Genomic DNA, 15,489 nt, shown 5'->3' with positions numbered 1-15,489 from the left:
GGCTGCATCACAGCTGTGAGTGTGTTCTTTAGCTCTTGTGATCACAGGGTTGTACAAAGTGCTTAGCTATCTATGTTGCTTAATGTCCTGACTCATCAAATAATAGATTTCCCCCTCTTACAGTTTTAGAACTAGAATATTATGTTTTTCAAGTAAGCTTGTACTATAATTCAATGATTTACAGTTGAATTTTTGCTGATAGTTTAATTTTCAAAGATTAATGTGTTGTGCTTTTTGAGTGAGATTCAAAATGTATTCAGTGAGACAAATGGAAACCTCTCCGCTTTTACACTTAAGCGAAATGGAGATTTCTTAAGAAAATCAGTAACTTGCTTTGAATAACACACTTGCGTTTTATGTGGCTTAAAACTACTTTGTGGTTCAGTATAGAAATAAACATTTTTATATTACTCAGCATACTTTGAACTGAAACTTGGAGTCTACTTTTATTCTGGACATTTTGTTTTAGACTAGAGATCTTAAGGCTAGCTGAGTTATTTATTTTTTTAAATAATTATAGCGTTTTCCAAAATTCCCTTTCATTTCTTTTAAAGTGACATGTGGACAATTCCATTCTTCTTTTTTATTACATAACAATAAACCTATTTTTATAAGTATTTTCTAAATATTTCACGTATTTTCCACCACTTGTTTGCTCCTCAACTATGTAAAATTTGCTTTTACCTTAGAGAACCTGTATTTGGGGGAGACAATCATATTTCCACTGAATGTAGATTTTAACTATTCGGTTACATCCTGATCCAAGTGGAGTTACATCTGGTGCAGGGAGAGGGCAGGAATGGGAAGCATGGCTGGAATCTTCTTTTACCCGCTGGCAGGTCTGGCTCAGTTGGAGGACTGATGACAAGCTGCTCTTTTGGGGCTGGCGGTAGTCTCAATCGGTGTGTGGAGAAGGGTCTAGCCCCAAACTCGCTGGAGTCTCGATCCTCCCTCCTCAAGCATGGTCCAGGGGTCAGCAGCATCTGCATTCCTTGGGAGCTGGTTGGGAATACAGAACCTCAGGCCCCAGCTGGCCTCCTGTAGTGGAGTCTGAGTTTGGGAAGCGGGGTCTCCATCGCGGGCTTCCCAAATGGTCATGCATGGTGGTCACCTTTGCACCATCACGAGATTCTGTAGGCCTGGGGTAAAGCCCGCACCCCAGGGACGATTCTGCGGCCCAGCCAGGTGCGGGAAACCGCGCACTGTGACGGGCCACGCTGTTGGCTGAGGGGATACGAGGCGCACCTGCTGGGGCATCCGTCCGGAGGTCCTCTGCTGGCTGCAGTCACGTGTCCTAGCCGCTGTCCAGTTGCCCTAGACTGCACCCCAGACTTGCCGGGCCGTTCCTCAGCAGCCAGTTGGGTCCTGCAGGCTGCCGAGACTGGCTCGCCAAAGCCGTCCGCGTCTCGGCGTCTCAGGCAGACAGGGACTGCGCCTGCAGGCAGTTTCGCTCCCCAGCTTCCATTCCCTTCTCTTCCAGTTCCCATGGAAACAGACTGTGGGGGAGGGAGGGAACTGGGCACCGAGCTATCTTTACCGTGTTTTTGGCGATCTCTGGTCTGTTTCCATGGGAACTGGCAGGGAAAGGGACGGCAGTGGAGTAGCTAGAACACTTTTAAATTTCAACGGCAGCCTCCTTCCTCACTGTCAACCCCGCTTTGCCACAGTTTCCCTCCAGGCCAGAGCCCTTGGGGTTCTGAATGCCGCAGGACGCATCGTAGGTGAGCTGGGGGGTGCCTGGCAGGGAAGGAGGAGAGAAGAAGGCGCCCTTAGAACAGCCTCGACAACACGAATCATTTCCCTTTCCTCCACGAAGCCGTTGTCACGTGTTGGTGTAGTTATTTAAATGTCATCTTTAGCTATTATTTCATGTCTGGTCTTATTGAACATAATAACATGTTTTTATTTGAAGGAAGTGAAGAGATGAGTTGTTTCAAACGGGAGAGTTTCTCTAGTGTGGGGAATCCCTGGGTTTGTGCAGTGAGTTTCGCTGGCTCCGCTGTGGGGTGGAAATGAGGCCTCCCGCGTGAAAGCGGGGGACGCGGAGGCGGGACGGGCCCCCAAGCCAGCTGGGGAAGATTTGGCCTCCAGTACAGGAAAATTGAAACCTGACATTGACCTATTTAAGCGATTATTTTAAGACTAGAATATTAAATTCTAATCTAAATAGGTTGTGCAGTTCAGCCACGGAGAGGGATTTATTGGCCCTCACAACCCTGCGATTTCCTTTTCGCCTTCCCTCATGCCCTTTCTTCCCACCCCAGCTCAAGCTGGGCTGACTGGGTTGCAGCTGTGTTGCACGTCACAGTCCTGCAATCCTCCCAGAGCCTGTTGCCATCTTCTCAGCTCCTGATGGCTGAGGGTCAGTGAGATGTCCTGGCACTGTGTACATCCTTTCCTGTATTTTCTCATTTAATTGTCACCACTGCCTCACAGTTTATACCAATGTCCCAGTTTACAGAAGAAGAGACAGACGTTCAGAGAGGCTGTGTGACCACCTGAGCTCATTCCTCTGAGCCCACTACCTCCATGGGGCGAGCGACGGGGCCAGTGCCAGGGGTCATTGGCAAAGCCCCTGGTCTTGATCGGAGTCACCTGCAGAAGCTGCTGCCGAACCCCCTGCATTTCCCCTCCGACCAGCCAGCCCCAACTGACACATTCCTCACCCTTTGAAATTAGTTGCATGTTAACCCTTACCTTTATGTGTTTTCCTAACTCAAGTGTAGTTAGTTTTTAAGTCAAAGCAGACAAAATTTAGTTCAGATGATGGCGTGCTTCCCCTTGGGGTATTGGGAACCCTGGCCTGGAGGTGGTACTGAGGTGGAAAGCAGCAATAGCTTGCTTTCTCTCGAGGAAGGAAATCCTTGCAGTCTGAGGGAAGTGGATGAACTCCAGCAGACTGTGGGATGGTGGGGACTGGCAGGAGGCTGCCGACCGTTGTGGCACGATCTCCTTCTTGTCCTCCTTGTCTGCTCCCCTCCCGCCTGTCCCTCCCAGGCCTTGGGGGAAGGAAACGCTGCGCCTCTATCCCAGGGTGTGCCCCTGGGGTCCACCGTGGTGCAGACAGAGTCAGTTCTGGCTCGTTGACTCCAAAGGGAAAGGAATAAAGAAGGAGTGGATTTTGAGAGGAAAAAAGAGGGAAGTTAAGGAATATAAAGAAAGCCAGCTGCCTCCCTTGTGAGCACTGTGGCACACTTAGCTCATAAAAAGCCTGTCAGACGCCGTGTCGCTAAATTTGGATTGTGATGGGAATGTGAAATGGTAACCTCAGGCTCTGGATTTGGCGGCTAGAATTTTGCCTAGTTTCTGGGGCCCCGCACTTGATTTTGGTGGTATCCCAGACATCCTCTAGCAGAGATCTGACGGTGGGCTTGTAAAGTGGACAGAACGGCTTGGCCTTAAGAGTGTTCGAATGCGTCCTTCAGAATGCCACGTGCTTCCCCAACAGCTGACCAGGCCAGTGCCTGCCGGAGGCGCTCTGGTCTCCTTGGGCTCGGGGGGCCAGGACCACCGCAGAGAGGCTGGAGGGCTGTCCATGCTGGACCTGCAGGGCCTGTCCATAGCTCTCGTCACGAGTGGCATTAGTTTGCCTTTCCTGTGTCTGCACACACGCGTGCGGTTGTCACAAGGCAGGGGTGTGGTCTGCTGGGCTCATTCTGCCTGGTGGGAGCCTACGGCCCTGGAGCCAGGGCTGGGGCTGTCCCCTGGTGAAGCACAAGCCACCTTTCCTCTGAATTCCTTGCCCCCTTCATGACAGATGTACCTCCCCAGCCCTGCCTGATCTGACCTTCTAGGCAGATGTGACTGTATTGGAGTCTCCTTCTTAGAGGTGGGGTAAGGAATACTTATTACGCGGTGAGGGGCCTCTTGCTGATGCGTTTCTGGCACCGTGTGGAACCATCCCGCTGAGAGTATGCACAGCATTCGCAGGGACTCCCGCCACCCGTGACCTCAGCCCTGGCCGACCTCAGATCCCTTTGTGTGGTGTCCTTCTGGTGTCGCCTCAAACACTCATCTCCTCGGAGCTCTGCAAGCAGATTGGGTTGTTTCACCAAAGCCAAGTGGGCTGCACAACTTCTGTTTCCAGAATTGGGTGTGCCTCAAAGGACAGCTTTTCCCACTGAATTCCATGTCACTCTTGGAAGGTTGGTCTAGAAACTCTCTTTTTACATCTTCTATGCGAGCCTATAGTTTCTCTAAATTAGCTTCAGAATCCATGAGCCTTCTTGGGTGGTGCATGAGTCGTTGCTTGTTGTTTCTCCTTCAGGTTCCCTGTACATGAAAGAAATCAGTGTGGTTGGGTGGAAACTTGAGTCTAAGAGTATAGGCTTCTAAGAGCAGTATCTCTGTCTTAATGAGCGTGTTGGGACAGTAAGGGGATTTCCTGCCACGCAATTAGCTAGTGTCCTAAGGGTGAGTGTGTGTGACCCTACATCAGTGAAGCCACCAGTTCCACAGGACCCTAGCCGGAGCCCCAGGGCCACTGCTCCTGCCCCTCAGAAAATACAGTCTTATCTTTGGAAACACCTAAGAAAAAGAAGGGTTTATTTCTTCCCACCACCACCTGCCTCAAATAGAATATCGAGTTGTTAAAAAAAGTTGGAAGTATTTCTTTTTCCTCAAATGTATTTTTCATAAAATGAGTATGCACAGTGAGGACAGCACAACTCAGTGGAAGTCTAGGGTGCTCAGTGTGGGAATTGGTAAAGCGGCACGTGCAGAGTTCTGGAGCTTCGTGAACAAGGGGGAAGTTTGGGCTAATGCAAGTGTCGGAACTTAGAGCTCATTTCTACAGGGAGCATCAGCTCTTCTGTTGTTGATCGATTTTATGAGCTTTTAGGGCATTGGATGTTCTGCTTGGCCGCCTCCTACTGTGGAGGGGAGCATGGATTGATAAAGTCTGGCATGGATTTTGGTGAGTTGCCCTCCTGCCTCCGTGCAGACTTTCTGTTCTTGGGGCCTTGTGAATGCTTGAGACATGGATGGAATGGACTTAGAAATATCAACCGCTTCAAAAGGGAACAAACGAGGCAGGCAAAAGGACTGAGGATAGCAGACTAGTCCCTGTGCAGTTTTTTTTGGTGAAAAACCTTGATTTAAATGTATTACTTTCTGTTGCGGTTTTTAAAGTTTGGTATTTCAATATGAAAATATGGAAAAGTAACTTAGCATGAACAGGCTGTGTCTTTCTCCTTTTAAAGGCAAGTTCCTTTTTTTGTCATTTTTTCCTCTTCTACTGTTCTACCACATTTCATACCAAGTACCTCACCCACACATTTTCTCTAATTTTATATCCTTTCCCCCGTTTCTATCTGTTGTTAATTTTAGCTGCTGTAGAATGAATCTGAGCTTTGATTTTTAACTATTGAGGACTTAAAAAAAATCAAGACCTGTCACCTGAGAAACTATGTGACCAAATGCTGTGTCGTGTCTAGTTAGGTCACATTGTTGGAAGAGGATGGTTTGGCCCATTGTTAAAGTCCTGTTCTATTGTCATCATCTGCTGAGGTCAATTGTTACCATTGCAACAGCCATCATTTCTTTAGCATTTAATAGATAGCAGGCACTGTTTTGGTTTGCTACTGGCTGCCAATGCAAAGTACCAGATGTGGGTTGGCTTTTATAATTGGAATTCTCAGGGTAAAATCTTACAGTTCTGAGGCTGTGAAAATGTCCTCATCAAGGCATCTTCAAGAGATGCTGTCTCACCAAAGACTGGCTGCTGGCGATCCTGGACTCCTGCCACATGGCGAGGCTAAGAGGGCGGCTGGCCTCTGCCGTCCCCTCCAGGCTCCCTTTCTCCCTGAGCTCAGGTGTGGGCCATCAGGCACGCGGCTCCTCTCTCTGCTCTCCTCTGCCTCATTGCTCTGGCTCTGCTGAGTCCAGCCTCCAGCCTCTCTCTTGGCCTGCGGGGGTTCTCTGTTTTTCTATGGCTGCAGGCGATCCTGGTGTCCTCCCTCACAGGGTGGGGTGAAATGACTGCTCTCTTTCTCTGTGTTCTCTTCATGTTTCTCCCACTTATCAAGGACTCCGGGGGAGTGGGTGTAGCTCAGTGGTTGAGCCCCTGCTTCCCATGTATGAGGTCCTGGGTGTGATCTCTAGTACCTCCTAAAAAATAGAATAAAAATAAAGGACTCCAGCAAGAGGGCTGAGACTCGCCATGGGTCTCGCCTCACTGAAGTGCTCCAGGTAAAGGCCCCTGGCTGAATCCAATCTGATCAAAGGGTCCCACAGTCTAACCAAAGGCCTTTCACTGAAGCCATCTAATCAAAAGGTCCCTTAACTGAAGCTAACCGAAAGGTCCACCACCTGCAATAGGTTTACAGGCACAAGAGTGTCTCAGCTTCAGAACATAAATTTCTGGAGTCCACGAAAGACTCAAACCAGCACACTGTCCTGAAAGCTTTGTATGTTTCATACTTTCTCATTAAACCTCACAACAGCCCTGCAGGGTCGATGCTGTCCTTACCTCCATCTCTTTCTTCCTTTTTTTAAGAGGTCCTGGGGATTGAACCCAGGAGCTCGTACATGGGAAGCAGGCGCTCATCCACTTGACTGCATCCGCTCCCCACCTCCCTTTTATAGATGGGGAAACCAAGGCTTGCAGGCTCAGCTGACTTGAACCCACCACTGTCTGACTCCAAGCTTGGCTTTGGTCCTCTGGCTGACTTGCGTGTTCCAGCTCTGGTCTAAGCATGCTCAGAACCCCTGCCCAACCGTCCCCTGTGGACGCTCGCCGGTGTCCTTGAGAGCGGGCCTGGGAGGGCCCACTGACCCTGTGTGTCCAGGCTCCAGTTCTTTTCGCCGCTGATGGCAGGGCCGGGACAGGAAAGGAGGTGGCCCAGCTAAGTCTCAGGTGTGATTTGGTCCAGCCCGGCCAGCCTTGCCTTCGCACCCGGTATATTCTAGACCCTCCCGTGGTCAGTGCTGAGGATGCCCAGAAAGTGGTAAGAAGAGTTTCGCACTGGTAAGGACGTGGGTGGGAGGCCCGGCGGGGCGGGGGCGCGGCTCCTTTGCTCTCTGCCATCCCCCGGCTCCTACATGATGCCTGCTGAAACTCCTGAAGGTGTCGGGGACACGCTGGGGGCGGGGCCGGGGGCGGCAGCACACGCCGCGGTCACAAGCTTTGGCTGGAGGGTCTCAAGCAGAGAGTGACCGGGGCGGTGGAGGGGGGCTGCTATGGGGCAGGGCCTGTTTCGTGACTTAGCCTGCACATGCCACAGTCACCTTTCCTACTCTCGCCTTCCTCGTTTCACCCTGCTGTGCCCTCCTTTTCTTTCCTCTTTGCCCATTTTAAGCTGGTTTTATCTAAGGTCAACTGGGTGGGGTCAGCTCTGTTAGCTGAGGTGGGCAGGGCCGTGAGCTCCAGTGGGCTGTGCAGCATGCAGTTAGACCAGGGACCTCTCCCTGGGACCCTGTGCCCTCTCCTTGGGGTGCCTGGAGGCTGGCCCAGTAGCTGGGGCTTTGGAAGGTGGGAACCCGCCTGCCTCCTGCTTCCAGGAGCCCGGGCCTTTCTCAGGCTCACAGGAGCCTCCCTGAGCTAGCCTCTCCTTTGGCCTGTTGCACGCTCCTTAGGGGTTTAAGCCCAGGCTGGGAGTCCTTCCCCTGGGTTCCTGTTTTCCTCTCCAGAGCCCCTTCAACAGGGTCCCCTTTGACCCTCGGGCTCTTCGCCCATCCATGAAGGGCTCAGATAGATGGGCCTTTGGCTTCTTGGCCGTAACAGACTCCCTGCTTCGTAAGGGGCTGTTACTGTGGTTATTTTTTGGGGGTCCCTCTTTCTCTGGCTCGGCTTGTGTGGAGCCTCGGACTGTGGGCCAGAGTTGCACCCCCCAGGTAACATTTTCAAGGATCTTTTGTTTAACGGCTCCCTTGCCCTGCTTGCAGTTTGTGTGTGAGTTCGAATCAGATGTTTTGAATTCTGTACCTGCTTCCTGAGACGGGGACCTATCACGGGGCCCTGCCTTATACCAAATCAATAAATGGTGCCCATTTAGGGAGGACAGCGATTCCCGCACGTCAGTTTACACCCGAATCACCAAAATTAGGAGTAGCCCGAGGAGTCTGTGACTCTCTGACTCCGTGTCCCCGTTCTCGGGAGGTGGTGCCCTGTGCTCATGTGTGCGCACATGTGTATTTCTTTCTTTCTTTCTTTCTTTTTGGCAGCCTAATATCTTTTATTTGTTTGTTTTTTAGGGTTTTTAAAAACATTTTTAAAAGATATTGAGATTGCATAAATGCGACATAAAAAATATGGGGGCTTCCCGTGTGCCCTGCCCCCCACATCCCACATTGAGAGCATCCTTCATTAGTGTGGCACATTCACTGCAATTGATGAACGCATTTTGGAGCATTGCCACTAGGCGTGGATTAAAGTTTACGTTGTGGTTTACACTCTCTCCCACTCAATTCTGTAGGTTCTGGCAAGATATATAATGGTCTGTGTCTGTCATTGCAATGTCAGGACAATTCCCAAGTCCCGAACATGCCCCCACATTACCCCTGATTTTCCCTCTCCCTGCCCTCAGAGCCTCCAGTGGCCACTGTCTCCGCATCAATGGTATTTCTTCCATTGCTAGGATCACAGTAAGTCTACAGGAGACCACCAGTAAGTCCACTCTAGTCCACTCCTCATGGGTGTACTTCTCTGCTGTGGACTGTGCATCTCAGGTGTGTTGTCCTGACCCCAGGCAGAGAGACATGGCCACAGTGGGATATTAGGGTGGACGGATCTCGAGGCCAGGCAAGCCGGGGGCTTAGACTGGACTGAACCTGAGGGCAGGATGGCCCAGCCCCACCCGGGTGGGCCCCCTGCCACCTCGAGGCCTGTGACTGCTCTTCTTTTAGTGCTGGCAGGTCAGGAAATATCGAGACTGACTGCTGCTTGCCAAGACCTCAACTAGGTAAACTCAAATCCATACCTGTCCCTGAGGTTGGAGAAGCCTCCACACAGAAGGGAGACGTGTCTCTCGCATGGCGGGGCCGCTGTTCAGAGGCTGGTGTCAGAAATAGCTCCGTTCCCCAGGCTCGCTGACACCTGTCCCGCCACTTATAACTTAGATGAGCCAGCCTGACGCTTGGGACATTTCTTGGACTTTTTGGTAAACAGTGTAGCGGCAATACAACTCTTAAGGTATTAATGTATTTATTATTTTTGAAAGTTTTATTGAAGTGTACCATTCATACACGAACATACATAAACAATAAGTGTATAGTAAAAGTTGTGACCTTGCAAAACCAGCATGCATAACATCATACGGGGCTCCCATACATCCCCCCACCACCAACACCGTGCCTTGTTGTGAGACATTTGCTACAATATGAAAGAGTGTCCACGAGTCTTACTACGAACTATCCAGATCTTAAATGTGGTGTATTTTTCTCCCAACCCACCCTATTATTATTAAAGAATATTTTCATTACAGAAGTTGTGAACTTACAAAACAATCGTGCGCATGTGCAGAATTGCCATATAACACCCCACCATCAACACACCACGCCGTGGTGGAGCAATTGCTACAGATTAGTTTTTTAATTTTAAAGGTGCACCTCCATTTGCCAGGGTTTTGGCGGGTCTTCTCGTCTTTCCGCGTCCGCTTCCACCCTCGAGTTTTTCTGGCAGGTGAGGTTGGGTGGAGAGCACGGGTCCCAGGGCCTGCAGGGTCTGGCGCCGTGGGGCCATGGGCCGCTCAGCCTAAGCGCTCATCTAGGTGAGCAGCCCTGCCCTGGCGAAACAGCCTGTCCATGGTGAAAGGAGACAGAGAAATGAATGGGCCGTGCTGATGCTTCCTTATGCATTAAAACACGTTTTAATGTTACTAGAATCAGAAAAGTAAAGTTGTTTCTCTTCTCCGTTGGGTTTTGTGTCCAGCCTGGGACCTCTCACTGTCCCCTGAATGGCTTGTTTTACAGTGTGCGTTTGTGGGTGCTGTCATCTGTTGGATGCCGTGAAGTTTTACTTCCCAGGTGATTCTGGCGCGGATTGCCTTTTCTGTGAGTTTTTACATTCCTCGACTTACTGGGTTAGGTTTTGTGGGTGTTGTTTAAAGATGTCCCTTCCTGTGGGGGTGTTTTCTGTTGGAAGTGCTTTATTTCCTTAGTAACCATTGCCCTGTTATGGGAGGGACTTAGCGTGTTTTCCAGCGCGGTGCCGACTGCCTTTATTTCCTGGGGAGTCCTGGCCGTCTTCCTGGGGTGAGCGGGACGCCCGGGTGTGGCCCGCAGGGTGAGGTGGGCTCGGGCTCGCCGCCCAGGGATGCTCTGGAGCCTTCCCCTTTCCCTGCCCCGCCGACTTTCTGGATTTGAGCGTGCATAGGCTGAAGGTGTTTGGGTTTGGGGGAATGGCTGCAATTCAGAAGCAGCGTGGGAAGAGCCGTGGTTGGTGGGTCGGAGCCCCGGATTCGGCCCTGACCCTGCTGTGCTCGAGTGCTCGGGGCTGAGTGTCCAGCCCCTGGGGCCTTCAGCAGGTAGGGCATCCGTGCACACAAGGGCGGCAGGGTCAGCGCCGTGGCCAGCGTCTCTTCGTGACTGCTGGGTGTGGGAAACCCCCTGCTAGTCAGCGGGAGGGAGCCCCACGGACCGGGGACAGCCCCTGCTGGGGGCGCTGCCCGTCAGCACTCCGGGGCAGGTTGGTTCTGCACTGCACTGCATTCGGGGCTGTGCGTGGCACCGGGGGATGTTGAGGGTCCAGTGCCTCCATTCATTCACTAGCTCATTCATCCATTCGGCCCATTTTGTTGCGTGCCCACCAGGTCCCCGCCGTGCCTTCGGTGAGAAGCAGCATCCTTGTTCAGCGAGGCACGGCCTTACGGCCACGGCGGGTGCTAGGGAGCCGCCAAGGGTGCCAAGGGGAGTACACTGGGGTTTAATTTAGAAGACCGGGGGCGGTCAAGGAAGTTTCTCTGTGGAGGGCCGAGGGCAGATGACCACAGCAGCCAGCTAAGGGCTGGAGATAGACAGGGCGAGCCAACAAGGCAGCTCCTCTGCCTTTCGGGTCTGTGAATGTTTGTTCCACAGATGTGCAGCACAGCAGTGACAATTCTTGGTTGACGAATAAGCCCCCAGGCTGCCTGGTGAAGGCTGCTCTGGTCCTGGACGACCCGTTGTCCGTTCACCAGCCCGTTCAGTGAGTATTCCCTGAGACTGCTGCGTCCTGGGCGCTGGTCTCGATGGTTGGGTCCAACAGAACAGAGCTGGGACGCTGTCCTCTTCGTTGCGTGCTTCTGGAAAGGGTGCTTCAGTTGTGTTCTTAGTGGTTAGGAAGGAATAATTTTATAGCATGGATGGCTTCATTTTAAAGAGACTCAGAGTGTATGCAGGAGTATGCAAACCTTCCATTAAGGAGGTATCACAAGCTGCATCTCTCCTGCATTTCTAAAGCACCTACAAATACCAGCCTCTAGAAATCCTAGGAGGGCCACTTGTCAGACTTAAAATGAGCTGTGACACACTTGCTGCTCTGCCTTTCTTTTAGAAGAGGCAAGTTAAGGACCCGATGGTGACTGTAGCTGAGAGGGGTAGTCTGTGGGCGTAACTGTCCATCAGAAGGGAGCTAGAGGATAATCTAGGCACTGTATGACATGGTGATTTCCGTGGTGGATGAAGTTTGTAGTTAAGAGCTTAAATATGAGAACATTCTTACAGAGTGTTAAGAATGTGGTGATGCACGGGAAAATACTAATGTAACTTATGGACAGCAGCTATTTATGCCAGCAATGGTAAAGAAGGTATTCTGTCAAGGGGTGTTTAAGGGGGTATGGGATTTCTCCTTCTCAAGTAATGAAAAAGTTCTAATGACTGAGGTGATGGCAGCACAGTTCTGTGATGAAAATGAGAGCCCCTGAGTGTGCTTTGAAAGTGTGGGGCTGTGTAACGCAGGGAATCCAGTGGTGGTAGATGAACTGTGGTTAACAGGACAAATGCGAGAACATTCTCTCATGAACTGTAACAAATAAATAGTACTAATACAGGGTGTTACTAATTGGGTGGGTTGGGGGAACATACACCAAGTGTAAAATACGGGCTATAGTTAACAGTAGTGTTTTGATGATGCTCTTTCATAGTTTGTAACAAACGTTTGACAACGATGCGATGTATCGGTGGTGGGGTCCTGTAGGGGAGCCTTGTATGATGATATGGGTATTTGTTTTGTAAGGTCACAACGTTTACGATACACTTATATTTTTGTATATTTTCACATATGAATGATATACTTCAATAAAATTTTTTTAATGAAAAAAAAAAAAAGAGTGAGGTAGCATACTTTGGGCCGTGAAACAAAATAAACAAAAACCCCACATGCGGCATCAGCAGCAATAACCAAAACCTCAGCATATTGCATTTAAATCTCTGGGTTTAGTCAGTGAGAACCAATAGGCCAGCGTTTCTGTAGACTGAAAGCCTCCCAGAAAAGGGCAAAGACAACCAAGGTTTTAGGGCAGGTGGCTTTTGTTTTCATCTGGCAAGATCAGTTCCATTTCCTATAGTTGATAAAAACCATGTATGGGATCAGTTCACTATAAAAGTTGGCTTAGCCTTTGGGATGACGAAACTGTGCATTGGCCATTTTAAATAGAATGTTTAAATTCTGAGGAAAAAGGATTTGCCACATTTTCAAGCTCTCCAAAACCACCACTTTCATAAATAATTTATTCTTTAATTAAAATAAAATTTTATCTGCTCATTAAATGTAAGGACTCCTCCTGAGTTTGTTGCTGTATATTAATGAAAGTGATACAGTTGAACTTCTTAATATAATTATAGCACTTCATTAATCTATAAGATCTTCCTTATATTTAGTCTGTATTAGTGATTTTTCCTTCACCTTATATTTATTTATATTTACTGGAACATAGTGAAAACATATACTGTCTTATTTTTTATTTTTTATTTAATAACAGCGGTCTCCTTCCTGCTAAGTGCTGTTTTCTTAAGTCCTTTTTCTTGATGGTGAAAGAGAGGAATAAGGTGACAATTTCTAAAAATTGGCTACAGATCAATTAGGTTGAAATGATAGTTCTGGGAAAAGATTTCTTTTCCCCAATATTGAAGATTCATACCCAGGATTCCACTTTAAAGTCTGGTCCTTTGGTCTCCGATCTTTTACTGTCAGTGTTGGCTCTTTGCTTCCCCTCATCAGTCAATTTTAGATTGTTGGACTGTTGAGTCTTGGCTTTTGTCCTTCTTGGAACTCTGGGAAGTCTCTGCAGCTCCCAGAGCGGCTAGAGGACTGAAACTTCTCCCCTTCTTGGGAGAGTGAGTGAGACACACTTCACCCTGCACCTCAGAAGCACTCAAAATGTCTGTTGCCTCCTGGAGAACATGGACTCCTGAGAATGCTTTGGAGAGAACGTGGACTCCTGAGAATGCTTTGGAGAGAACGTGGACTCCTGAGAATGCTTTGGAGAGAACGTGGACTCCTGAGAATGCTTTGGAGAGAACGTGGACTCCTGAGAATGCTTTGGAGAGAACGTGGACTCCTGAGAGTGCTTTGGAGAGAACGTGGACTCCTGAGAGTGCTTTGGAGAGAACGTGGACTCCTGAGAGTGTTTTGGAGAGAACGTGGATTCCTGAGAATGCTTTGGAGAGAACGTGGACTCCTGAGTGCTTTGGAGAGAACGTGGACTCCTGAGAGTGCTTTGGAGAGAACATGGACTCCTGAGAATGCTTTGTATCAGTCTGCCCTGCTTGCCTCCTCCCCCTCCCTCCCTCCCTTTTTTTTTTTTTTAAAGATTTATTTTATTTGTTTATCCCCCCCACCGCAGCTTGCTTGCTGTCTGCTCTCCGTGTCCATTCGCTGCGTGTTCTTCTGTGTGTACTTGTCTCCCTTTGTTGTGTCATCTTGCTGCACCAGCTCTCCGCAGGCGCCGGCTGTCAGCTCTCGGTGGGTGTGGGCCAGCCTGCCTTCACAAGGAGGCCCCGGGACACGAACCCAGTGCCTCCCATATGGTAGACAGGAGCCCAGTTGGTTGAGTCACATCCAATTTCCTTCTCCCTCCCTTCTTTTCTTCTTCTTTCCTTCTTCCCTCCCTCCCTTCCACCTTCTCTTCCTGTCTCCCTCCCTTCCTCCTTCCCTCCCTCTCTTCCTTCCACCTGCCCTCCCTCTCTTCCTTCCTGGCTTCCACCTTCCCTCCCTCTCTTTCTTCCTCCCTCCCTCCCTCTCTTCCTTTCTTCTTTTCATTTTTCCTTCTTCCTTCCTCCCACCCGTCCTCCCTTCCTGCCTTTTGTCCTTTTAGGTCTCCATGGGACTGCTAATTTTAATATTTCTGCAGGTCATCAGGAACTAACCTTTCTCTTTTTGATTTCCAGCCTCTTGCCTGAGGGGACGGGAGAAACCCAGGAGAGCACCGAAAACAGCTGGGACCTGGAGAGAGGCCGCTGGCCTGGCCGCGGAGGGGCTGTCGGGGCCTGGCCGGAGGAGGTGGACCGCGCCCCGGGGGACGGCTTCCTGGGCTCTCGCTCACCATGGCCTCCCTCCTCTGGCTGGACGGCTGACGGGACCCTCTGGAATACAAGGCTGGCACAGGGCTGCCCAGGCTCCCTCTGCTCACAGATCGAGGAGCAGGACAGGTGGGAATCGGATGCTGCCGCAGGCCGGGCGGGGTAGAGACATGGACTCAGACACGCGGAGATGGAAGTGACCTGAGCCCCCGCTCCTGCGTCCCCCAGAAGGGCAGCTGCAGAGAAGAAGCAGGGTCTGTCTGGGAGCAGCATGCAGGAAGCTGGCTCTCAGGCCACAAATGCGTTCACAGGTGAGAACCCTCCTTGCACACGGGGGTGCCACTGCGACTCTTAGTTGGTGGAGACGAAATGCCAGAACCATGGCAGAAAATGGATGCACGTTTGGGTTTGTGAACTGAGGGCTGTAAAGAGTCAAGGGGTTGAGGCTGCTCTGGTGATGGACTTTGGCAAAACAACCGCCTGTTCTCCTTCTCTGTCCAAGCAGGAACTCGAAAGGGTCTGGCCTTTTCTGATTCTGTTTCTGTTGGACAGGCATGCACACACTATTATTCTGCAGTATCTGTGGAGCTCCTCCAAACCCCGTTCTCCAAGGGGACTTGCAAGCCACGATACAGGAGATGTGCTTTTCTTTAGAGAATGGGGAAGACTCTCTGAGGAAGAAAATTAATTGCTGAGGAGTAACTTCTCCCCTATCTGTAGTTCCCTGCCTCTGAAGTCCTGTGCAAGTGGTGGCGGGAGGGGGGGGCGACTCGGTTGAAGGACTTTGGTGTGACCGTCGTGCTCCTGTAGATGAGGCCCTGGAGAGGCACTGCCTCATGATCGGATGTTGACCCAAGGAGCCGGTCAGCCTGGCTGGTGCCCAGAGTGTGGCCCCAGACATAGGAGCTTTTGAATTTGGGCCCTGGCTCTATGTTTGATTCACTTCTCCTGGGGAAGTTATTTAATTTTTATGGATCTCTGTCTTCTTGTTTGTAGACTGAATACCAGGTGGGAGCCTCCTCAGGTGGGAACTTATCCAGGTGGGGACCTGCC

At 50.4% G+C, this 15,489-nt stretch overlaps 1 protein-coding gene across 3 annotated transcripts in view; it reads left to right on the top strand.

Moving 5' to 3' along the window:
* The window catches only part of LDLRAD4 (low density lipoprotein receptor class A domain containing 4), a 460,618-nt gene that overhangs the window by 149,983 nt on the left and 295,146 nt on the right, over positions 1–15,489 (top strand). For all 3 annotated transcript variants that reach the window (XM_023592136.3, XM_012529617.4, XM_023592137.3), the window contains exon 3: positions 14,305–14,747. In XM_023592136.3, coding sequence (XP_023447904.2) covers positions 14,708–14,747 — 40 coding nt within the window. In that variant the 5' untranslated portion in view covers positions 14,305–14,707. The remainder of the gene's footprint in view (positions 1–14,304; positions 14,748–15,489) is intronic.

The sequence above is a fragment of the Dasypus novemcinctus genome, chromosome 16 (assembly GCF_030445035.2).
Source record: "Dasypus novemcinctus isolate mDasNov1 chromosome 16, mDasNov1.1.hap2, whole genome shotgun sequence".
NCBI classification, from domain to species: domain Eukaryota; kingdom Metazoa; phylum Chordata; class Mammalia; order Cingulata; family Dasypodidae; genus Dasypus; species Dasypus novemcinctus.
The sequence above is the reverse complement of the archived record's forward strand: the minus strand, read 5'-3'. Positions and strand labels throughout refer to the sequence as shown.